Source organism: Pseudomassariella vexata, assembly GCF_002105095.1.
Source record: "Pseudomassariella vexata strain CBS 129021 chromosome Unknown BCR38scaffold_16, whole genome shotgun sequence".
In the NCBI taxonomy this organism is placed as follows: Eukaryota; Fungi; Ascomycota; class Sordariomycetes; order Amphisphaeriales; family Pseudomassariaceae; genus Pseudomassariella; species Pseudomassariella vexata.
Window position 1 is genome coordinate 501,444 of NW_024467971.1, and position 23,849 is coordinate 525,292.

Sequence of the window (23,849 nt, forward strand, 5' to 3'; positions counted from 1 at the left end):
CTAGCCTTGATAATGACAGAGGATTGTATCTTGCTCTGATCAGAGCAATCTAGTGCCAGCTAGAGCTTCAATTCGACTTCCAGAGCCAGACGTCTTGTTCTGAGAATCATTCCGACGAGAGTCTCAGGGGCACATCCGACCAACTCGCGCACCAGACGTATAAGAGCGAAGCTCTTATAACCAGTACCACGATCTTTGTCTGATAAGACCAACAGATGGGATCTTTTGGTACTGGAGCCGTCTGTTCAGTGTGTTAGGTGGTAGGTATATCCTACTGACCGCCTGACCCCGTTTCACTGGTCAGCGTAAAGAACCACCATAGATTCAACAGTGATCTGGTGAAATTCTGACCACTTCCATCATACTGCCTCATGTCGAGGCACATCGCACAGGCGCGGCTATTCATCGTTAGGAAAGGGAGACATGTATTTGATGAACGCTCACAATTATATCTTCGATTTATTAAACTTTGTCTTTGAGGTTTCGATAGTCCGTAGGATTCTTTGAATACGTTTTTGCGTGAACCCTGTAGCATTATGCTGACTGAGGTTCATGCCTAGGGTCCAAACATTTCTAGGCATCCGCTTTTCCCATTACGGAAATCCCAGTTCCGATGGGCCATCCGGTAGAACTGAGCAATAGGCGATATCGGGTCGTTTGGGGTTTGCGTGAAGACTATCTCTGGCATCTTTTCTCGGTGGTCTTTCGGAAGACTTCGCTGGACCTCGGCGATGAAAGAATCCAAAGTCTTTTGGAATGTAGCTTCGGCTGCACGCATGTATCACTCCTTCGGTTCCTATCTGATCATGTTGGAGCATGATATTGGCTACCAAATCGACTGGGGTTTCGTCAAGAATATTGCCACCAGAGGCTGAACCTGCTGCCGCTTGGAGAACAACTGCTCCGCCTGAAGCCGACAGCAGACGTGAGAAGAAATTATTGAGAGGGATGGATGCCTGAAACCCGTATAGCTCATGCGGCTGTTCAATGGCAGGACCTATGCTGGTGGGTCGAAGTATCAGAAGCGGCAAGGTCGGGAACCGGTCGTGTCATAGGCATTCCGCAAGATGCTTGGCGCGAGCATACGGCCAAGCGTATCCGGGCCACTTATTCTGACGCCCTCTGAAAATGTCTTCGAAGACCTGATCTGCATTGACGATCGGATACACTTCTTCCACAGGGCCATTTGGGAGGAACGAGCAGGCGTAAGCGCTCGAGACATAGATGAATTTGATCAGCCTTGTAAAGTTGATTGCCATCCTCGCTAGCTCCAAGGTAGGCAAGACATTGTCTTGAACAACTCTGCTCAGGTTTGCCTTTAGAAAGAGCTTAAAAATGCTGAGTGGTAGATCGAGATGTGTAAAGGAATGGTAATGGCAAAGGCGCCAGGATGTTCATGGGCGAGTGCCGTTCCCCGGACACAACAGTAGGTATGAGAGAAAATCACATATCTTATAAAGATTCACACGAATGATAATCTGGGCTGTCTGAGAGAATCAGCAATAATAGTCTACGCACCAACAAGCACCACCCTCGAGCCTCCATCCGGGCGTCAGGAAGAACTAAACGTAATTGTAACAGCCATCATCGAGCTTACTGCGAGAGTCACAGGCAAGGGTAGGATAAGGATGTTCAATTTACCATTCTATTCATTGTGCCCTAACCATCTCGGCCAGAGGCTGTGCCAAAACTCGAGGATCCTTTGGGCGTTGGTGTGGCCCCAAGTGCACGCGCTGGTTCTACTCCGGCAATGAACGGGGGCTCGGGCCGAAGGGGAGGAAAGCAAGGGTGCTATTTCCTAATCCCTGAATATTCCGAATCAAGGAAAGGGACATGTTTGTATATGTGGATACGTGGTTGGCTGTCGTGTGTAAGGCCATGCTCCCTGTCATTGGCCTAATTATAGGCCAACTCATTGGGAACTTTCCTCGACATCCTCTCCCAGCTGTCTAAGCGAGCATTCCGTCTTGGTTTATGTACATATCATTCCAGCGTGAGGCCGTTTAGGAGAAACCTGGAGAGGGCAGATGTTGCCAGCCGGGATTACATAAGAGCATATGTATCTGGAAACTCGTGCCGCTTATGCCACGATACGCCTCTTATGTGGGTGGGCTTCGGCAACGAGACGAAGGCGAATCATGTGTTAGTAGTATCAGTATTGGTTGGTTTATGCACCTGTGTAATTCGTAAAAATGGAGGTCAATTAATAACTGCAGATGCGAACGATAATGGTGGGGGTGGTTTTGAGAATTGAAGTGTCTACCTACTAAAATATCGCTTGACCTTAGGAGCTTAACAGATATCCTTATCAAGGGTCATCGCAGAAGAGACGAAATAAAGCGACCCGGCTGACCTCTTTAAGCTCACTGAACTTCGCAGATTTTTCTGCTGGCTTGCCTTCTTTTGACTCACAAGGCCAAAATTTCCCGAATAACCTTGGCATCTTCCCAACCAAGTCAAGCAGTGTGTCCTGATCCATTAGCTGCACCTTATGCCTGAGTGCGATTTCTTTATTACCAACGCTCGTCTCTAGATTTTTGTTGGACGTATTCTTCGACGGTAGCTTCGTAATCCCGGTTTCCGGTCATATTATCGAATCCAGCTGGTTCCAGCGGTGATATGTTCCTCATCCAGTCTCCTAGCCTCTGGCTCGGTATGATTCAAGTCGAGGTCTGCCGGACCTGGCTCACGGTATTCGTACTTCTAAAGGATAAATAACTATGTTAGTGTAGTCTAGCGTGTAGCTCGTGTCTAATGCCGACTTAATACTTCCTCGAATTAGCTATCGGAACGCCCTTCTAGAACGAACGACGTTTCCTTAATACCCGAGCCTTCCTCATTGCGGATTCTCTTGGCGGAGTTGGTTTCAGGTTGCATGTCATCAAGAAATTCCTGTAGTCTCTGATATGCTTCGCCGAGGTCTTCTTTTCTTCCAATCCTCGGGAGACGACTCTATGCTTTAAATTCTCTTCACTAAAGCACTGTCCGTCACTTGTTTCTGCTTCTGCTTCTGCTTCCACTGGAATAGGGAGGGACCTGACATTTAAATGGGTATATCTTAGCTTTTCGAGCATGATCATTTCGGACTGATGATGCTTGCAGACTTTGCCAGATCAAGAGGCTATTAACTGCCTCGTTTCCTAAGTACTCCTAGCGCTAACGGTATATTCCTTGCCTTATAACACAATGCAGAAGTTCTCGATTAAGAAGGATATTCCCCAGCACAGTAATACAGCACCCACGTCGTGTGAACTTTCACTGATCGACAGTATAGTTCAATGATTGAAAAGACCCTATATGACCGTACATTGCCGGCTGAAAATTGGCAGTTATATGAACAACGGTGAGTGTCTTACCAAGTCCCAATGCATCGTGTCATACTGATGTTCCTACAGAGACGAAGCACTTCATCTGCTACTACCTTGGTCATTATGCCTTCCTCCTATTAAAGACTCACTGGCCATGATAACTGCATACAAGGCACAAGTGTAACTGAAAAGTAGATACGTTGAAAGCAGGGTCGGCACGGTTGAAAGGCGTTATAGGTTTATGTGACGTCAGGCCAAAAAGAGACGGCGGAGGTCTAGGTGTCGTAGGCGCGCTATTTTCTGGATGTTTTTCTGTAGCAGTGTAAAAAGATTTGCTAGCGGTATCTGATCAAGGGGCGACATACGGCACTGAATCGTTGCTGGGTAGTCTCGGGCCCGTCTGCGTAAGTCGCTCGGTAGTCATCTCGTCGTCCGAGCCCATGGACACCGGATTTGTTATGGCCGGTGGCGACGACGTTTTTCTCTTGCGATTATTTCTCCCCTCCATTATCCAATACGGTGCCGCTGCCGCGACCAAGAGGACTTGCCCGTTACGCAATTTTTGGGATATGAAATCCAAGATTTGGGCTGTACTCCAGCGGTTTTCAGGATATCGCATAAACATCGCTTCCAGCAATGGCCAATATTGTTATTCAGCGTTCGCTATCAGATGAGGGTAAATGGTATCGGTCACCCATTCTTTCACATCGTCAAAACATGACGAGGTCAGTTCTTTTAGTCTTTCGTCCTTATAAGGACTGTACCAAGCGACGAAAGGTAATAAAAAGAAGATGTCGACTTTCGAACCGTATAACTACCTATCTATCATTTCGGGCGCATAGAAAAAAGGGGATCTGGAGACACCCTAGACCAGGTCTTCAATGAGTTTTACGTCACCAAAGTCGGTCCATTTATATGTCCATTTTTGAATCTCCTTTTGTTCTCCGCCTCTAACAGGCTCCATAAGGACGTTAGCCGGTTTCATATCCCGATATATAATATCCTAGTCGTGTAAATGTCTTAGACCACTGGAAAGTTAAATTAAGCTGGGATCCTAGGCGCGTAACCGTGTCTCCTTAGAGGACTGATTAGTCTTAATACGGGGGCGAAGATCGTATGGCGATTTCTCTGCCTGAGAAGGCTGGGTCTCTTTCACTCGGCCGCTAGCGGCGGGGGTTATTTCCTGGATCTGTCGGCATTCGACCTAATAACTAATTTCTGTACCGTATTTAAAGCCGATAATCTGGTGGCCTGCTTTTTAGGGCATTGCTTTCTCACCCCGGCGTTCGTAAGGGAGCGTTTTTCGCTATGCCATTATGAACACTTAAGCCTCGAAGGTTGCGTTTGCGATTCAGCCTGGCGAGCTTCTCAAAGCTCCCAGTTCAGCTACTACTTCAGCGCCATCAAACGCTCCTAAACCTCCACCTCTTTATCCCAGTACTCCTCGTAGGGTATATTCCACCGTATTCCATCAATATCAGTTTGAGTAAAACCGAGATCCGAGTCCAAGCCGATCGGTCGCTTACTAAATTTTGTCGAGGGAACCACAGCCTCGTGTAGATATTCACCTAGCTTCTTAAGTTTGAAGTCCATCTCCAGCTCCCAATACTTTGACGTTCTAATTGTGGACCATCGTTTCGCGTCCACGATCCTAACATCCTCGTCCTATATCTGTTCTTAAAAGCGTTGGCATTCTGCTAGAAAGAACTGAGCGGGCATCACGTAGTCCGGCCCTGGTTCTGGCGTCGTGCCATCCAACACCTCAGTCACACCATTAAAGATTTGACCGGTGTCATATGGCTCATAAAAAGATTGGTAGCCATTTGGAAACACGCCTTTGCCATAGCTTTTGGAAAGCTTGGGATCAGTCGTAGCTTGTAGGTCGTCTCAAGGGTGGAAGGAATTGGCGCGATTCGAGTCGCACGTCCTATTTTGCGGTGCGGTTGACTAAATTTGTATTATAGAGAGATATTATGTCTATAGAGAGCTTGGTAGTGGATGTGTGGGTGGCTTAATGGTCGGTTGTCCCGGCCTGTATTGGGTGAGTTGGTTGTTCAAGATGCAGAGGATTACGCCGAGACCAAATCTATTCTGGAAGGGACCCATAATCGTGTCCAAACATGCTCGGTTACAGGGTCAGGCACTAGCCTGCCACCAAATCACCCAACCCCGAGCGGATCCGCATACAGCAGCTAAGCAAGATTTCATCAGCTTCTAAAGCAAGTACCGGCCTGGGGCCATTTACAGATCATTGCACTATACTGCCAAATTAGCATAGGGTGTTGGGCTGTACGATAACTCGAATATTCTCAAATGTCGCGCGAGGATTGATTCCAACTACCTGTTCAGGTTGAACAGACCCTGACGCAGGGGAGCTTGTATAGCTACAGTGCTGTACGAACATGTATCGTTCCATCTCTCCTTAAGCCGCGATCGGTATTTAAACTGTAAAAGTGGACACTAGTTGTGCAAATCTCGAAAAGCTCATGGCTTGCATCCCTGGGAGAAGAGATGGCTCTCCGGGGCAGCACAACACGACCGCCAGCGACGCGCTATCGCCGAGGAGCCGGAGGGCCCCTCGATGCGAATGCCGAAACAGGGCAAGTACTCAGACCTAAACCGACCGGAGGCGTCTACCCTATGCCAGATCAGGACCGGAAAAATAGGACTATCAGCTTTCTTATTTAAGATAGGAGCCTTCGGTGTGTACTCGCCGCTACGCCGCTGTGGGGAGGCCCCCGAGACGGCAGAGCACGTAATCCTCTTTTGCGGCCTGCTGGAAGAATCGAGAGAGCGCCTGCGGGCCACTATCGCACCATGGCCGCTGCATACACGTAGAGACCTGGCAACGGCGACGGGGAAACCAGTAGTCAGCGGGACTATCACAAGGTGGCTACTCAGGACTGGCCGGATAGCGCTTAGGCCCGGATAATATCGATGTTCTCAGGGGGGCTTTGTTAGTAGGGTGAGAACTAACATAGTATTGTGGTGGACGTAACACGGTCGCTAATAGAGCGAACCTACGTAGCAGCGTATGTATTTAGTCCAGCCATTAGGGCACGGTTTGACATACGGGAGCACTTGTAGAGGTACCGGGGGCTTCGAGCCTACGGCGTATTTAATAATAATAATAATATTAAGATGCATTTGAAGGGTATGAGGGCTATAAGAACTCAGTGTACCTCAGCATGAGCAGCTTCAACTGATTTGATGTCCGACAAAAGGTCCGCCGCCGACTCGTACTTGCCCAGCCAGCATTTCCAGGCAATCTCTGCGCATACATGCATGTTGTCGGGAAATTGATGCGTTGTAAATCGGGCTTCAACTTTCTCACGCCATCCTTCTTCTCCATCTTGAATGTCGGGGAATACGTTATGGCCCATGATAATGAAGTAAATCGTGCACCCAAGTGCGAAGATATCTGTTTTGGTGTCTGCATCCTCAGGGTCGTACCGAGGGCGGTAATATCGAGTAGTCTCACGACTACAACCGTCAACTAATACCGTCCCGTCGTGCGCTAGTAGCATTCCTTGAAAGTATAAGTCACCCTTCACAGCACGCTCTAAATAGAGACCCATGGCTGAGGAGCCCTTGAGCTTGATGATGCGCTCGTGTTCTCCGACTGCTTCGAAGAGTTTCTTCTCCGCCTTGAGTCGACTCATATCATCATTTGGCGACAGTGGATATTTCAACACAGTGGAGTCGTCAACTTCTCCAATAAACGCACTGTTTCCTGAAGCAATAACTCTTTTCACCCCAGGAGGGCAATAACACCGGTAGATGACCACGTCCTCGTTATCTGACATGTTGAAAAAGGAAAAGAGGACATTGGACTTGGGTGCAACTTTGAAAACACGGTGGGGGGAAGGCAGTAATATCTATAGACACGGTTGGATGGTCCGTGCGGCTGGCGACCTAGGCACTCATTGAGAACATGCTAGGTTAGCTAGTTAGTGTGTACACAGCCACTGCCGGAAGCCACTGTGGCCCTAGGCCATAGGACATTAACCTTTGGCCTGATCAGGAGCACAGCAGATCCCTTCCAAGAAGAACACATTTTTTGACGAACAAGAGAGAGTTGAACCATCATTTATGCTGTATGCTGGATATTTCATACAGATTTAAACAGTCCCATGACAGTCCTATTTTCTTTTGATTGCTTTCAAACCGGTGTTGTATCCTGTAGAAATTCCTCGAACAAAACACAAAACTCCAAACTTTTGGATGTCGTTGACCGTGGCGGTGAACCTTTGACCTTCCGGGCTCTTGGGTAGATGAGAAGGACAAGAATGCGTCGGACTACGAATTGTACAAGGATTATCTCTGGGTGACTGTGAGACATAAACGGACCAGTACCAACTATAGCACGTCGACTGTAGAATTCAACAATTAGAGGCCTCGTCCTAGCTTTCGAGACAGCCCGATGTACAACTACCACTATCATCTATCAGAAACGAGAAGATTCGCTCCACGAAACGTACACAACACCGCAGTACCACACCATGAGGGAAGATAAGCGAGCCAACAATATGCATTCATTTGGTCGATCAACTGCTTCTAACCGCATCAAGCGGATGAAAGGAAACCAAGCACGCCAAACATCCCAACATCTCCAGAAATCAAGTTTGGATCGACAGGGTAATCACCAATCACCTTTCCCGTGTCACTTCCGAGGTTACTTTCTTCGATATTGCACACGCATGTCGATTTGCCATGTGCAGCAGCATCGTCATTGCATTCATCATGGGTTATTTTTCCACAGTACCTGCGCATTTTATATATCCAGTATGCAACCTTCCACATTCTTGTTCTTTCGCATCTTCACCAGACAATATTCGATATTAGTATCACGAAATAAAGTTCACATTCTTATACTCATCTATTAACATGGTTACATTGTAATAACTCCAAGATTACAGCTGCTGTTTGTCTCTATATAGCATGCCAACACCATGGCCTCGCCAAGAACGCTCCTGGGCCCCCTGACAACGACGTGGACCCCGCCGCCCGTGTGCTCGTACGCCATGGCGCTGGGCTGCGCGACATGCAGCACAGGGTGGCAGGGCCAGACGTGCAACGAGAAGAGCCTCGCGCACGACTATACTGACTGCTGGCCGCCACGCTCCAGCAAGTTTCCAGACCCGGGCGTCATGATGGGATGGGGGTTTTATTCGCCTGGGATCGCGTGTCCAGTTGGGTATACAACGGCGGCGATTGCGACGCAGGGTGGCAAGACGGGCTGGGGTTTGGAGTTTTCGATGACGGAGGGGGAGACGGCGGCGGCTTGTTGTCCTAGGTAAAAGCTGAGACTCTTCCCAGTCCAGCATCTGGCCTAGTATAAATACTGATATAATGCCAGTGGATTCTCCCCCTCCAGCATCGAAACGTTAAACACCTATGCTGCGACTTGCATAGTAGTCGCCACACAATCATCCTTCTCGACCGTCGTGTGCGATTCGGGTTCATTCACCGACTTCTCCGTTATTACGATCCCCAACAATGACCTATCGAGCTTCACCGTCTACGCGCCCCTGTTCCAGCTCAACTTCCAGGCATCAGATATTCCTGCGCCTTCTACCACGACGCCTAGCGAGGAACCCACGTCCACTTCACAGACTGTCCCGACCTCGACGACGGCGTCAGCAGCGTCATCAACTTCAGACCCCGTGGCCTCGCTGATCACTGTGACGGCATCAAGATCTTCCTCGGGCTCATCAGGGGCTGCGACAGCTTCTCCGAATACAGATGATGAAGGAGGACTCAGCACAAGCGCCAAAATTGGAATAGGGGTCAGCGTAGCCGTCGGCGCCATAATTGGCTTTGCAGTCTTCTTTCTCTGGGTGCGCTCTCGGCGGCGGAGCGCCGAGACCGAGCCCGCCGGCAAACTGTCCAAAAAGAAAAAGAAGCCGGACGTATCTGGAAGCGGTGGCGATGAAGAAGAACCCTCTATTCAGGAGCTCGACGGACATAAAGTTCATGAACTGGGCGCAGCGAGTCTATCGGTTGGGGCACTTAGACAGCCCGTGGCATTATTTGAGTTGGAGGGGACGACTCCGGTTAGTCCTATTACTCCTAACACACCGATGCGGGATAGGTGGCAAGATCAGTTTCCGATAGGGATGGGACCGGGAAGAACGAAATGAGATCACAACATGGATTTCGGTTATGCTATATGATGAGGGTTGATTTTAATTATAAGTATACCCGCTGCGTCTACAGCATTGACAGGAATGGAGTTAGGTAGGTTCCCCAGACCATGTTGTTAGCCAAATTTCTCGTCTTATACAAATCTTAGGCTGCAGGTTTCACAAAGGACCCGTATATTTATTGACCTCATTCGGATGTTCCGGGCCTGGAAAGGGGGTGTCAGATCCGACTGCCGAAAATTTCGCATATATCACGTATCACAGATCAAGTGAGGGAATATACTTGAGTCTCCGTGGCTTCGGCACAATCACAGATCATACTTCCACTCGGCCCTTGATAGCACGCATCAAATGAACTCCCACGGCAGTTCAACTCAAACAGTGCAGCCTGAGCCTACATCCATTGTCACCAGCTTTCTAGTTTACTATTCGATGCGTCGCCAACCATGCTCCAACATGCGTACTTTATGTTCGACTGCATAACGAAACAGGCTCGAATTTGCGAAAGATATTGTGAAATACGCGGAATGAATATGTCAGCGGATCATGAAGAAGCAACACGTCAGAAATAGCCTACGGCAAATGAGTTTCATGCGTGGAGCGGCACGGCTATGAGAAATAAGCCAAGCTCAGCTCTTGCAGATTCTGGTAGAGGGATAATAGAGTGGATTGTTCCCGGAGATAGCTGTTCACTTACCTGTTATAGATACTGGTTCTGACATGGAGCCGGACGTTCGCGTTGTCAGGATTCACAGATTTTAAGGAGAGGAGGAGCAGATAGAGGCCATGCGGACTTTAAGCATTCATTGCCTGAAAGCTAATAACACGAGATACGTGGGCTCAAATATTAATTAAATCCTAATAGAAACAAAAATTAGACACCCCTATTACCAGGTTGTCACATCATCAATGAAGCTGGCACTACTATACTATTACACCAAAATAACCATCGAAACGCACCGCGCACATCTGAAGTTAAGTGGACCCAGCCCTATCGCATCCCGTAGATCCATCTCATCCCTAACATCCGTGAGCCCCAAACTATGGATCTTACCAATGGCCCTAATGCAGGTACATCGGGAAAGAGGTTGAAGTGTGGCGCTCTTAGTCTCCCAACGGCGGTCACGCTACTGCAAAACATCAGCAACGGCTCCCCCCATCATCTCGAGCCATTGACTGACGCATGTCTATCAATCAAACGCGCTGTTTTAGCCTCTGCTGATCTATTATCCTGGACACTTATCCGTTTTTCACATGTGAAATGGATAGTGACGGCCGAGTTGGGTATATATCATTCCTTGCATGGCAAGAATTGTGTAGGTGATGCTGTTCTTTGCTACTTTGCTCAACGCATTGTGTTTCTTATCTCTCTTTTTCTCATTCGTCTCTTTGAACAGTCAGTCGCTCCTTCTTTTACCACTCATTCCTCTTTACCAACCAACTGAGCGCTAGCCGTTCCTGTCGTTATCTCCGTTTCATTCGTGCACATGTTCAGTGTTTCCATTTATCCCAAACCGAATTCCTGCGAACTCCGTGCCAGATGCTCGTCATCACCTTATTTCTCTGCGTTGCCTTCGCTCTGGCTTGCTCCCAAGATGCCACGAACACTCTCCTACCGACTCCTAACCCAGCCCCAACCCATGACGCCCCTATCCAGCAACCAAGCCTCACCGAACAGGAACCCCAAACCACCGGCGCCCCTATCCTCACGCCAACTCCTCTCGCAGGCCCAACCGCAACCATTGACAAGCCCACGCTCCTACCTCCCGCAAATTCGAGTAACGCCCCCACCTCGAACTTGAAGGTCGCCTCATCACAGGGACTCAGCCAGTTCACCCAGCTCGTAGTCTTCGGCGATAATCTCTCCGACAACGGCAATGGCTCCTCCGCTCACGGCGTTGCGGGCAATCCAAGTTTCATCTACGGCTTCAACACTTGGACCAATGGTCCCATCGCCGCGTCGTACCTCTCCACCCTTCTCAGCCTCCCCTTAAACCAAAATTTCGCCTTCGGCCACGCGGCGGGAGGTTCCAAGTTTGGCGTTACCGTAGACAACTCCTTCACTCAATCCGATGCGGAAGCCCCTGATGCAGCGGAACAGATCTTGAATTACACTACCTCGCCTGGGTTCAACAAGGAGAACGCAGAAAAGTCGCTGCATTTCTTTTGGTTCGGGAACAATGACGTCCTGCCGTGGCTGATGAATCCCCGACCACACATCTTCTTCGGCGCGGGCGCCGATGAGGGGAATCGCGTGTTCGCTACTGACCTCGCGACTCGGATTGCGGATAACGTCGGAAGTCTGCTTGATGCTGGAGCTAGAAAGGTAATCGTGCCTAACATCTACCCGCGGCACGTGGCGCCCGTGGTAGCTGCTTACTTTGGGCTAGATGCGGCGGCGGTAGAGCAGTATGGGGGTGTGATTCGGTCTGTGAACTCGCAGTTGAAGACACGTCTAGAAGCTTTTGGAGAGAGGGTTATTTATTATGATGCGTTTAGATTCATGATCAACATGCATGAACAGGCGAAAAATGGCGGGGTTGATGGGATTCATTTCATGACGCCGGGCGCAGACATCTGTGATGGAGCTTCGAAGCAGGCCGTGCCCGGGACGGATAACTGGGAACTTTGCCAGGTGCAGGGGAGGGCGGACGAGTTTTATTGGATGCAGTTTCTGGATCCGACTACGCATGTACATCGATTGGTTGCGGAGGATATGGCCAAGGTGGTTAGGGTGGCTTTGGGGTGACGCCAAGTTCTTTTCGTTCTGGCTTTGACTGGGTCCAGTATATCATGTAGGGATGGTGTTCTGATGTTACTTTAGCTTTCGGTTTATATGATTCTCCTGCCCCTTTCCTTCGGTTTCTCTCTTTTGGATACGGAGTGGTAAAATGCTATCTTGTTCAATCCGTAACTAATATTACCGCCCTTCCTTCCACACAATTACGACCTCTTCCCCCGAATCTCCCTCTGTATCGCCTCTCCAACATCCCAAATAACCTCTCTATCCCCCCCGCTCCATCCTCCTTTCACTAACTGGTAGCACAACCAAAACCTCGCCAACACCCCCCACTGCCGTAAACCCTCTCAAAATCGCCCTAAACTCCTCCTCCCTCACATCACTTACGGGCGCCATCCACCGTCTCATAGTCGCCATCTCCCCAAAAGCCGTTGTGCTTGTTTCCCCATCTCTGAGATTAAGTCTCATATCGGGGGCGCTGACTGTGATGTTATGTCGTCGGAACACGGCCCCCGAGATGGATGTAATGAGGGTAGATAGAGGGGCGGGGAAGGAGGCTGAGGTGTTGAGGTAGAGGGTATCGATGATCGTTATGTGTGGGAAGAGGCAGTTGGAGTAGGGGCGGTAATAGCGAGGAAGGTCTTCTGTTTGGGTAGGCTTCAAACAGTCAGTAATGGGCTGTTCTTGTGTTAACTCGATATCCCGGTCGGATGGATTTGGCCGTGGAGAAGAGGCCGTGCAGATATACGCCAGGATGCGCGCTGGACCGTCTGGGTCACGCAGCAACCTGTTGGGGTAGGAAGTGGTGGACTCCATGGTAAATTCTGCAGCGCCGCTTGGATGCCAGGGAATGCCTATGGAGAGAACAGGTCTTGTGAACATGAATAGTCTCCGATACTGATGGCCTCGATAGGCTATTTCGACAAGTCTGATGCTATTGTGTCAAGTCCATGAATAATGGGCCGGTGGCAGAATAGGATTGTCCATAGGAGAAATACGGTTAAAATACTTACATAGGTTTGGGCTGGCACGGAGAATGCGTGAGGCCGCTGACTGGCACATGTTGAACAATAGTTGGCAATACCCTACGTTCTTGATGAAAAGGCATATCTGACGAGACAAATGCTGCCTATGTGGCTGATTAACTACCACTCAAGTCATGTGTTCTACGTCAAAGCCGCTGCTACATCCGATGGGTCTGAGTGCACCACGCTTGTAGCCAAATCACCCAGTGCCGCAGAACTATTCAATTTTACTCACTCATACTTGGACGGACTTGTCAAGCAAACTCGTCATCACAGATAAACCCATCTGGTAATCAAGTCAAGTCTTTTTGATTCCCCGCCCCATCTCTCTCGCCATGCCTGACTAGAGTTGCTATGTAAATAATGACAGATACAAGACCTGTTCGCTGTCTTGCGTCTTAGTTCAGGTAAAATATCGTACATAGAGTCACTGCGCCTCTCTAATTCCGAGAGACACAACGTCCCAACATTACTAGAACCATCACCCTCCATCTTTACACGCCGGCTTGGGGATAAAGCAATACTGGTTATTTCCATGCGCAATTCGAGCATTGTATCGTCAAAAAGATGAAATGTTCGAGGCCTCGTCCGTTCCAAATCGCGATTCCTGACAATGTACAAACGCCTAGATATCCGGCCCAATGGTGGAATGATATCGAGTGTCGAGCCGGGTAACAGTAAATGAAAAAGAGTAAGCCAAATATAAAGTCCATATCCAGATTAACAATCCATCTCCATCAGCGCAGGCTGGAGGTCGTCTGAAGCGGGTCGAGCAGAGGTTAGATCCTTCACACTATGTCCTAGAGCATCGCTATTTCGCTAGTGCGTGATGAGATATAATGCACGTCATTGACGGCAATTTTAGTTGGGGTTAATGATGTTCCTGGAGAGTCCAGTCTTCATTGCAGCTTCGTCTGCAAGTTGCGACGCCGGGTTGGGGTGGAAACTCCGTCCACACCCACCACAGTCCTTTCAACCGCATGCACCCAAAGTGTTCGTCGCCTCATACTCCCTAGAAAGTCGGCAGCTGTAGCAAGGGCAGCGACGGTAGGCTCGTTCGTGTTTTCGCGGACGATGGCTGGCCCTCATAAACCGCATAATATGAGCGAGGTGCCTACTAAGCAGGGTTACCCTTTTGGCGCTTCTGCATCCTTGGCGTTGGCGGTTTCGTCTTGCCCATGTTGGCGACACCATTAACCTGCGCTCCACTCATACTCGCAGGCGTGGGTGCACTGCTGTCGTCCTCAGCCTTAACGCCAGACGGACGTCGGCGCTTGTTGCTTGCCGGGCTCGTGTTTGCGCTGGGCCCACTAGAACTTGTGCCCTGATGGCTTTGTTGCAGAGCCATCCCAGGAGCCTGCATGTGGGCTTGGGCCGGGCTGCCGATATGTGGTGAGCCTGGTAGCTGGAGGTGTGCAGCCGCCGGAGAGGTGCCCATTGGGAACTGCCCGAAGCTCGGTGTCCGCGGGTTAGCTGGGGCATTGCCTGCTTGCTGGCCATTCATCACGGGTTGCGGCCCAGAACCGTCAATGACGCTCGTCACGTACTGGTTTAGCGCGCCATACGCTGAAATCCCGGAGTTGTTTTGCTGGTTTACTTGCCAATAGTTGACAAGTGGCGCCATTGTGCTCATGACCTCGACAATCTCCAGGAACTGAAACACCTGTCCGGTAACACCCATGGAAGCCTTGATGGACGATTCAGGAAGGTCGTAATCCGGTGGCGCAGTATTGGGCGACTTCATCTGTTTAGTCTTGCCCTTCTTTTGCATCTCCGGCGACCCTTTCGGGTCTGGGAAATTTAGCTTGTGCCACTCCTTCACCCAGTTATGGAATGGTTTGGCTGCCTGGACGGCCATACCCCTTTCGATATACTCAGTGTGGTTCGTCGTGACAAACTCAAGCAGCTCGAGTCTTTGCTCATTGTCAAAGAGGGCCTTCAAGCGTCCCTCTTGCACCACATGAGAGCCAGGGTACCAATATACCATGCTGGATTTGTTGTTTTCAATGAAGTGGCCACTGGGTAGATGCTTGTCCATATTGTGGTCCGCGACCAGCTGCAACCGTTCGCACCCACTCAAGAATACGGAATGAAGAAATCTCGGCAACGCAGCGTACGGCATCTCGTACTGCTTGTCTGTCTGTTCGCCATTGCTATCTTTGATGAGCAAAGAGTAGCGGAATACTCCTACTGGGGCGAAGAACATTTGTACAAATTCCTGCCAGTATGGAAAGTCATCCCTCGTGTTATGTGCCTAAGATATTTTGTCAGATGCGTTCTGTCACTACTATGGGAAGTCCCCACAAACCGGGAAAGAACTCAGGTGAGCCTTGAACTGATCGAGTTTCAGTATGCATTGACCCTTGATATCCTCAGCATTCTGCTGCATTTGCCGTTGCTGTTGTTGCATTTGTTGGATGCTGTTCGCCATGTGCTGCTGCGATACTGCCTGCAAGAGCTGTGGATTCGGCTGTTGAGATTGGGCCTGCTGCGCATGCTGCTGCTGCTGGCCAGCCTGTCCTTGTCCTTGCTGTCCAGGTTGGACTGGCTGCGCGGGGTTTTGAGGCTGGTTTGGTGGTTGGTTGGGTTGAGTGCCAGCGGGCGTAGGCGCTCGTTGAGGAGCTTGTGTGGTCGGCTGGGCCTGTTGAGAGCCTTGTTGGGGTTGAGGCTGGGGTTGACCTGGTTGCGCCTGGTTTTGTTGTTGTTGTTGCTGTTGTTGCTGTTGCTGGGCCTGCTGCTGAGCCTGCTGCTGAGCCTGCTGCTGAGCCTGCTGTTGAGCCTGCTGCTGAGCCTGTTGCTGAGCCTGTTGCTGAGCCTGCTGCTGCTGTTGCGGTTGCTGCTGCTGTTGTTGCTGCTGAGCTTGTTGATTATGGGCTTGTGCTGCCTGGGCGTGCTGAGCCTGGGCTTGTGCCTGCTGCGCTTGCGCTTGCATAGACGCAGCCATATGGGCCTGTTGCGCATGTTGCATTTGTTGCATCTGCTGTGGCGTGAGTTGTGGATGCCCAGACTGGTTACCATGTTGGTTGTTCGCAGCCTGCTGTTGAGCCATGAGTTGCATGATCTGTTATGTCAGCCAGAAGAACGAGCCCTTTTCGGAAAACCGAGCTTACCTGAGCCTGCTGCGGCGTTATGGATTGCTGTCCTTGATGAGCAAGATGCCCCTGCTGGAGATGCTGGGGTAGACCGACTTGTCTCATCATTTGGGGGTTACTTCTCATAGCCGCGAACTGCGCTGCATTCATCCCACCCATACCCCCAGCGCCCATTGGCATACCATTTGGAACATACATGCCCTGCTGTGCCATCAGCGCCTGTCTCTGCTGATGCTGCTGCTGCTGCTGTTGCTGCTGGAGCTGTTGTTGTCGTATTTGCGCCATCATCGCGGGGTTGGCACTCACTACACGAAATTCAGTGTTAGCTTATCCAACGTCGTCATCCACCACCATCACCACCATCGACACTATTCGCCCGCTGGGCAACTCACTGGCCATCTGTTGTTGTGGTGTCATAGAAAATTGTTGGGGGTTGAGATGCTGCATCGCGTGCGCTTGAGGATTACCGCCCTGCATAGCCATAACGGCTGGATTGAATTGTCCTCCAGGTCCAGACACCATGTGGCCCATTTGGGGTGGCATGCCCGGCTGAGCTCCTGGCTGACTTGGATTGTGAGCCATACCCGGGGCCATTGGGTGCCCGGGATGGACGTGTTGTTGCATTCCTGGATGGAATTGCCCGGGTTGCATACTGCCCATCATCTCTGGTCGGTTCGTCGATTACCCACCCACGTGGATATCGACGCTCAATCGTTCGCGCTATCTCATACGTTGCTCAAATTATGGTGTCAAGGGCGGTGCTGGAGGGGATTGTCGCGGCGGCCCTGCACTCGCGAGTCGCAACAATTGGGTCTCGCGATGTCGTTCGACTCGAGCGGACGGCGTGATGCGCGGTTGTTATCGCAGATGTCCACAGAGTGACAATCGAGACAATCAGATGCATAAATTGCGTAACGTTAGGTCCATCGGTCAAGATGAACGAAGGAAGCTGTCGCAGTGCGCGCGACAAGTGGTATCGTGTCGTCTTTGGTAAAAAAATCGGGGTGGCAGTGCCTGTCGCGCGTGGTCGTGGTCGTGATATCGAGCGGCAGTCGTGAGCAAGCGGCGGCGATCGCAAAAGACGTGCGTGGGCGTGTTTACCGGATGGCGGGTAACAGGCTAAAAAAAAAGGGAAAGGTCCAGAAGTGGTCTCGGGCCCCAGAGTAATAATTGTCTCCGGGCGCCGTCAGAAAAAACAGTGGGCAAGGTGCAAGGTCCGATGCCAGCTGGTCCAGATGTTAGATGGGGACGATAGGAAGATCAATGCCGAGTCCAAATGTTGGACTCCCAAACTGGATGCTTCCGACCGACTGGCGCTGTGGTGGTAAGAGCGAGATTGGTTATGTTGACTATTCAGTCCTCTCTCGTGGGCCAAATTTAACCAGACGTCTGAAAATAATTTCTCTGCGTCGTTCAACTCAGTTGACCGTCCGTATTTCTCATAGATTGATGTGGGCGCGGGATGAGGGAGAATCAGAGCGCAAATCAGATAGACTTCTCAAGGTTGAGAGATGCCAGATGGTTTCGATGTTGCACAGTTGTCCAAATGCAGACAGAAAAGGGTAGAAGAAAATCCGAAAAGGACTAGAAAGCAGGGGGTGACGATGTTGCACCAAAGATGCGAATATGAGGCGTCGACAAGTCGCGGATCCTGGCAACAGATCCCCCAAATACTCCCGTGGACTGGACAATTTGATATGCCGTTGCACCAGAACGTCGGACTGCCCAAGAAGTTGCAGGGAAAAAACAATATAAATGTGGTTTTCTTGGGACGGGGGACGGGAAACCAGCCAACACACAGCTTGATTGACGTGTGGAGGAGGCGGGAGTTGGCGCAACTTGACTCCAGTTCTGCCAGCTGCAAATGCGGGAGAGTTGCGGAAGATTGGCAGGACCAGGTCTGGATTCGCAAGATCCTGGCCAAATGAATATTCGTGTGTCTAGACGCCTCTCTAATGCGGTAGTGCGATGGGAGCTCCTGCAAAGAACGAATGAATAACGTGGGAATGTCAATTCATATGCAGAATAGATTGGTCTAGTTCCAAGAACAAGAGATGGGTTCTATGTCCACCGGACTTCTGAAACGTTCAGATAAGTGGCTGCGTGACTCAAGAAATACCTCTTGAAAATGGGCTGTAAGGCACAGCTTTGTAGAACGGCAATATGCAAAATGCAAGTTCTGAGTACCCCGAGGGGAAAACCTCGCCAAGTTGAATTAAAAGAAAGGCAGATATTGGGAATTGACACGGTAGAAACCAGGTACGCAGCTAACAACCTGTACAGTATTGATATAGGCGCAAACAGTGTTCTCCCTTTCTCATAAAGTCTATTTTTGGTTCACCGAGGGATTCAATCATGAGACCAATGCCGGAAGAACCAAGGGCCGACCTCATCTGAAGCACCCCATTGTGGAGCCATCGGTTTAATCTACGCGCAAAGCCCCGGCTCCTCCAAGTCGGCAATACGAAGGGCCGCTTTCCTGATTTTTCTGAGAAAGCCTGCTCCACCTCAGAGGACCCACTATATTTTATTTTTGCCTACAAATTTGAAGCCTTAAAATTGGCCTCTCTACCTTCACTATCACTTTTTCACCACTGAACACCTTCACCCTCGGGCCGGAGAGCACAACTGCATCATGGCTTGCTTGACTAATGGCTATCATGCTTGCGAACACTAAACAGCTTCCAGCAGCCACCGTTGCCGAGGATCTATGACATATCTGGTAAGTTAGAAGCTCGTCGATTTCCTCTTATCCAGCACGCGCAAAATCTTTCCCCTTCACAGGATGACATCTTAACAACATTGTCTTCTTTTCCCAACGGAATCGACCATGAAGAAACTCCGTCTGTTCGGGTCGACCACTACGGTGGCGCCTGTTACTTGCCAGTATACCTTGTCTGATCTGCCATTATTTGCATCCTTTTCTCTTCTGAGATGGTGCACTGGGCAATGGGGAGAATTTGTACCTGGACCAGTTCTACATTATTTGGAACTGTTGTGCTAACCAAACTATCTCTATCAAGGCTCGAAAATCATTTTCTTCACGCACCCAAATGGATCACACTTTCGCCGTTATGCCCCGACGGCTTTGCTCAACTTCTCTTGCTACTGCACTAATCTCACAGCATATCCGACTTAGTTTGTTTTGGGACTACAGTGATATTTCATACAAGTTACTATTCTCCGTTCAAGGTTAGTCCAACTTTTTCTTTCTACAGCACAATGGCTGGTCGATATGATGAAACATTCCTACATTCGCAGTTTCCACTCGAGCTCCCGCCAAAAGAGCCTTTTACAGGGATGCAGATGAGGGTAGCAATACTTCCTTGGATGTCTGATTTAGACCGCTGCCATTGTCCACTTATTTGATGCTTGTTTCTACACAGGTGGCTAACAAGTGGGTTTCACAGGTTCATTTCTAGAAATACTAGAATTTACAGGTACAGGACACCTTTTGCATGTAGCGCCAACTTCTTTGCTTCGCTTCGAGTTCGTCTTGTTAAGCGGAGCTCTACAAATGATAGCATCAATATATGTGATCTCCTAAGTCCTCTTATCATCTGTGAACGCACATCCTCGGTAATCATCACATATAGTAGATCGCGAACTTCATTACAGCCTTGGTAGAATTGATCCTGTTGGATTCATTACCCATCTATAAACTTGATTTTCAGTACTACGCCATTTTCTGTGCGATACCATTCGCAGAAACAACATCATTCAATCTCAATCCATCGCGTCGCATTTTCATAGTCTACTCCATAGCGCCTATCCTGTCCTGTCCAATTTCTCGGGACATCCCATCAAATCATCTAATCATGCGCCCCCTACCCCACCCCCTGTGTTGTATCGTATGCCCCCCAGTCTCCTTACTCCCACAAGAAGTTCCTAGCACACTTGGATCGCAAAGGAGATAATGGATAAGGGTATCTAGCCTGGACTAACAAAACTCCGGCGTTTGTACTCAAAACAACCAGCTCTACTTTTCGCTTCCCTGTCCCTCTGGCTGCTCAGATCATCGTATTACTGAAGGGACTGGCAGTTTACCGTCCCTACCCAGCAGCCCCAACCCCCTCTCTCAAAACCGTATTGCCCATGCCAGCAATCCCAAGACCGGTCTGTCCGCTATCCTCCCTCCTAACACGCCCTCCCACAATTCCGCGTCGATTCCGGCCCGTGCGTCCTCGACCTAGCCAGTTCAACTTTAGGAGTCTGCCCAGCTCGCTCACCATCCTAGCCCCTTCGTCTGCCGATGAATTGCCAGTTGAGACAGTGCTGAGACTCCCACCCCCACCAGTACTAGACAAAGCCGAGGTTGACGGGTCGAGACCCGAGGATCCGACGGAGGCCAGGACAGACATGCATTGCAGCATGCGGCCGACCATGTCGGTGACTTGTTTGCTGTCCTCTACGTTCTGCTCACGGACGCTGCCTAGTATGTCCCTCCCACTGCTGAACCCTCCTTCCCGTGCGGTTTGAGGCGTAAATGGACGGAGTAGGCCGCTGGAGTGGTCCGAGGTGGCACTGCCGTACGACACGTTGCTAATTGCGCGGGAACGGCTGGGGTTCGAGCCTTCGTTGAGAAGCGTCGAGGACGAGGAATTGTAGGACGCGACGGAGGGGTCGAGGGACATGGCTGTGCCCGGGCGGTTGACAGAACTAGGGATGTTTGTTGCTGAGGTGTACGGATCACTGTCGCGCGGGCTGGTGCTGATGACGCCGTCGTTTATTGGGGGCGGGGAGGCCAGAGCTAGGGTTGCGAGACTACTGGGTAGATGCTCGAGGGACAGTCGGCTGAATATCGTCTTCAGCTTGTCGTACCGGGGGAGGATCATGGCATCGCGGTATGCAAGAAGTACGAGGCGGCGAATGTCGAGGATTGTGCCTGCTGGGGAAACTGTGGGTTCGAAGGAGTGGCCGTTGAGGTATGCGCCAGACGCTGGGGAGTTGGCCAAGACACCTCCCCAGAATTCGCGGGCTTGCTCGGGACTCAGTGTCCCATTGCCAGCGAACTCCAGGTCGAGTGGCAAAAACACGGCCTGCATGTAGGGCAAGATGCTTGTAAAAGTAAAAATCCACAACTCCACCAACGCTGGAATTAACCTGTCCTCGGGCGTTTTCCTCAGTGTATGATCCAGTGACGCAAAACCCGTACCGAGTAGCTCTCGTAGATCCTCGATTATGATGTGTGCCGACCGTCGCTGTACACAATACTGAATGTGCATGGCAACCACGCGGTTGAAGTCTTCGACGGGTAGCCGTAAATCTTCGCCCTCGAAAATGACGAGAAGCTTCGCCTTCAGGTACGGCCAGGCATCGTCTAGTGTCATGTTGTTCAACCCGTACTTCGTGCCATCGAGGGGTTCCCACGGGCCGAAGAAGGTTGGATTCGATGTGGTCTGCGTAAGCGAGTTTGGACCAGGCCATTCCGAGTTGTTGACGGTGAATACAGATTCGTTATCATGCGTCATGCCCAGCTTGTCCTCCTTGCGCTTTTCACGGAGCGCGCGCCCTCCATGTCGCAAGTCAAGCCCGGACACCGACTTCCCAAAGGCCGTGCTGTTGGGACCAGGACTGGGTGGTAGGTTGAAGTTGTAGAGACTCGAGGGTGCATATGGATCGACGGGGCGTGAATTACTTGCTGCGGAGGAAAGTGGGAGGTGGTAGTCGTCTTTGCTGCTGAGCTTATGTTTTTGCCGCGACAGGAAGTGATGCTTCTTCTCCTTTTCCTTGACTTCTTTCTCTGCGGGCGTATCGGTCGGTCGGATGGTCGCGGATGACGAGTTAGCCAGGCTGTACATAGACTGGTTATCAACCAGACTCGCGGTGCTGTAGTTCCCTCGTTGCAGTGATGCCAATGCTGAACCAATCTTCCCTGGACTTGGCAAGGGCTTCTCCTTGGTCTCTCCCTTTATGTCGATCTTCTTCGGCCGCGAGAACAGCTTCACTTTGGACTTCTCAGCCTTGGCGGGCTTCTCAGGAACGGAGAGGGAGGGCGGATATGGGCTCTGTTGTTCCTGGCTTGGCAAGCCAGGTGAGGATTGCGGTGATCTGGGAAACGCAACATTCGCTGCCGCTGCCGCTGCCGCTGCCGCTGAGTGGTTCCCCGACAACCCATTGTGGTATCCCTGGTACCCGAAACCGCCCTCTCGGGGGACACTCGCTTCGGTGAGACTGAGCATTGGTGGACTCAGTGCGGAATGACCTGGCCGAGAACCCGGACGAGATCCCAACCGCTTCGTGGGATCCTGACTTTCACTGCCGGGGAAGGGAACTGTCTGCGATCGGTGCCGGTTGTGTTGCTGATGATGCATTCCATGCATGGCAGCTTGGGCGGCTATCTGGCTGGCAGACAGACCAGAGGGACTTCGATCTCCCATGCTCAGCTGGGTGAGGTTCGAGGTACTAGTGCTCGGTAGGGTGGGCTCGAACAAGCCCTGGGTCTGCGAGTGTTTGCGCGAGTGGTGGCCGCCACCGGGGCGATTGGGCGGCACCGTCAAGGGCGAGGCGGTCCGTTCATTGTTCGATCGAGTTGGTCTGGAGAAGTTGAGGCTGCTACTGGACGTATTTGGGTGCGCGGTGAAGCTGCCACCGTATGGGGGGCTAACGAGGTTAACCGGGGTCCGTGGGCTACGAGTCTTGGACACAGATAGCTGCGATGTGTGGGTCGTGTCGTCGCTCGATGATGTGTCTATCCTACGGATCTGTGGTCGGCCTGTGTTCAAGCCTAGCGTGGGTGTTGGTGCGCGCTCGCGGTCTCGTCGATCTAATCTTTCTGCGAAGCCCGAGGCCGCAGCTGCCGCAGCCTGTGAGGAAATGCTGTTAGCGGCACTGCCCGGTAGGGGCGAGAAGCTGCCCGGCGCACGCTGCTGGGATCGTGCCGGCTGCATTGTCGTGAATTTGTGTCGGAAACATCAACCTGTTACGTCTGGGTCCCTGCCCAGTCGACAACATCAGCCGTGGAGTGCTTTTTGTGCTTGTGCTGAAACAAGGTTTGGAGGCGGCGCCAGGCACGCTGGTTGAAATCGATCGGAAATCGCCGTCGGGATATAAATACTGGGCACCTAGGTAGTGGCGAAGGCGAAGAAGAAGTCTGTCTGTAAGAGACGAAGAAGGTGGAAGCTGAAACTTGGAGGCAGAGGTACAAGGAATGCCAAGATGCGGCAACATCAAAGCAAGCTCCTGGTTGCCGCCTGGCTTGTTGAGGGGCTAGCGCTGATCTTGGTGGCTAACCCCCTTGACCCTGTGCCCCGCTGCAAGGATTTAAGACTGAGAGCAACAAATACTGGTGCACAGTTCCATCCACTGTAAACCTGCGACGGCAGCCTTCAACTGGTTTTCAACCAATCTGGGAAGGCCTGGTCTCAATCGAGATGAGACATGGATGACGATCAATGCTGTCAGTTTATTGTTCATTCTACCATCAATCGCAAACGCAATGCAGCGATATTGACGTGTCATTCGATAGCTGTCTGTATAATTATTTGTTTGGTAATTTGCATTCTGACCTCGTTCATACATCAGGATACCTGATCATA

The 23,849-nt window shown here is 50.8% G+C and overlaps 8 protein-coding genes across 8 annotated transcripts; 2 read left to right on the forward strand and 6 right to left on the reverse strand.

Annotated features, from left to right (window-relative positions):
- Positions 1-593: 593 nt before the first annotated feature.
- On the reverse strand, positions 594-1,259 carry BCR38DRAFT_413368 (uncharacterized protein; the record flags this gene model as incomplete). Its single annotated transcript, XM_040858826.1, has 2 exons — positions 594-1,002; positions 1,087-1,259. The coding sequence occupies 2 exons, from the start codon at positions 1,257-1,259 to the stop codon at positions 594-596; spliced, it is 582 nt and encodes a 193-aa protein (XP_040711433.1).
- Positions 1,260-2,589: 1,330 nt separating this feature from the next.
- Positions 2,590-3,933, reverse strand: BCR38DRAFT_413369 (uncharacterized protein; the record flags this gene model as incomplete). The annotated part of the gene is made up of 5 exons (XM_040858827.1): positions 2,590-2,703; positions 2,826-3,036; positions 3,357-3,389; positions 3,458-3,601; positions 3,674-3,933. 5 exons carry the CDS (start codon positions 3,931-3,933, stop codon positions 2,590-2,592), a joined length of 762 nt encoding a protein of 253 aa, XP_040711434.1.
- Positions 3,934-6,451: 2,518 nt separating this feature from the next.
- On the reverse strand, positions 6,452-7,142 carry BCR38DRAFT_447532 (uncharacterized protein). Its single transcript, XM_040861158.1, has one exon. It carries the CDS (start codon positions 7,112-7,114, stop codon positions 6,482-6,484), a length of 633 nt encoding a protein of 210 aa, XP_040711435.1. The 5' UTR covers positions 7,115-7,142; the 3' UTR covers positions 6,452-6,481.
- A 1,118-nt stretch (positions 7,143-8,260) lies between these two features.
- BCR38DRAFT_413371 (uncharacterized protein) lies at positions 8,261-9,451 on the forward strand (the record flags this gene model as incomplete). Its single annotated transcript, XM_040858828.1, has 2 exons — positions 8,261-8,604; positions 8,668-9,451. 2 exons carry the CDS (start codon positions 8,261-8,263, stop codon positions 9,449-9,451), a joined length of 1,128 nt encoding a protein of 375 aa, XP_040711436.1.
- Positions 9,452-10,716: 1,265 nt separating this feature from the next.
- Positions 10,717-12,349, forward strand: BCR38DRAFT_447535 (uncharacterized protein). Its single transcript, XM_040861159.1, has one exon. It carries the CDS (start codon positions 10,995-10,997, stop codon positions 12,201-12,203), a length of 1,209 nt encoding a protein of 402 aa, XP_040711437.1. The 5' UTR covers positions 10,717-10,994; the 3' UTR covers positions 12,204-12,349.
- A 109-nt stretch (positions 12,350-12,458) lies between these two features.
- BCR38DRAFT_489435 (uncharacterized protein) lies at positions 12,459-13,010 on the reverse strand (the record flags this gene model as incomplete). The annotated part of the gene is made up of 1 exon (XM_040864395.1): positions 12,459-13,010. The coding sequence occupies one exon, from the start codon at positions 13,008-13,010 to the stop codon at positions 12,459-12,461; it is 552 nt and encodes a 183-aa protein (XP_040711438.1).
- A 1,284-nt stretch (positions 13,011-14,294) lies between these two features.
- Positions 14,295-17,398, reverse strand: BCR38DRAFT_74049 (LIM-domain binding protein-domain-containing protein). The gene is made up of 4 exons (XM_040865601.1): positions 16,704-17,398; positions 16,330-16,616; positions 15,528-16,280; positions 14,295-15,473 (listed from the first exon to the last, which is right to left on the reverse strand). The coding sequence occupies exons 1-4, from the start codon at positions 16,972-16,974 to the stop codon at positions 14,337-14,339; spliced, it is 2,448 nt and encodes an 815-aa protein (XP_040711439.1). The 5' UTR covers positions 16,975-17,398; the 3' UTR covers positions 14,295-14,336.
- Positions 17,399-20,147: 2,749 nt separating this feature from the next.
- BCR38DRAFT_447543 (HbrB-like-domain-containing protein) lies at positions 20,148-23,445 on the reverse strand. Its single transcript, XM_040861160.1, has one exon. It carries the CDS (start codon positions 23,199-23,201, stop codon positions 20,364-20,366), a length of 2,838 nt encoding a protein of 945 aa, XP_040711440.1. The 5' UTR covers positions 23,202-23,445; the 3' UTR covers positions 20,148-20,363.
- Positions 23,446-23,849: the final 404 nt, after the last annotated feature.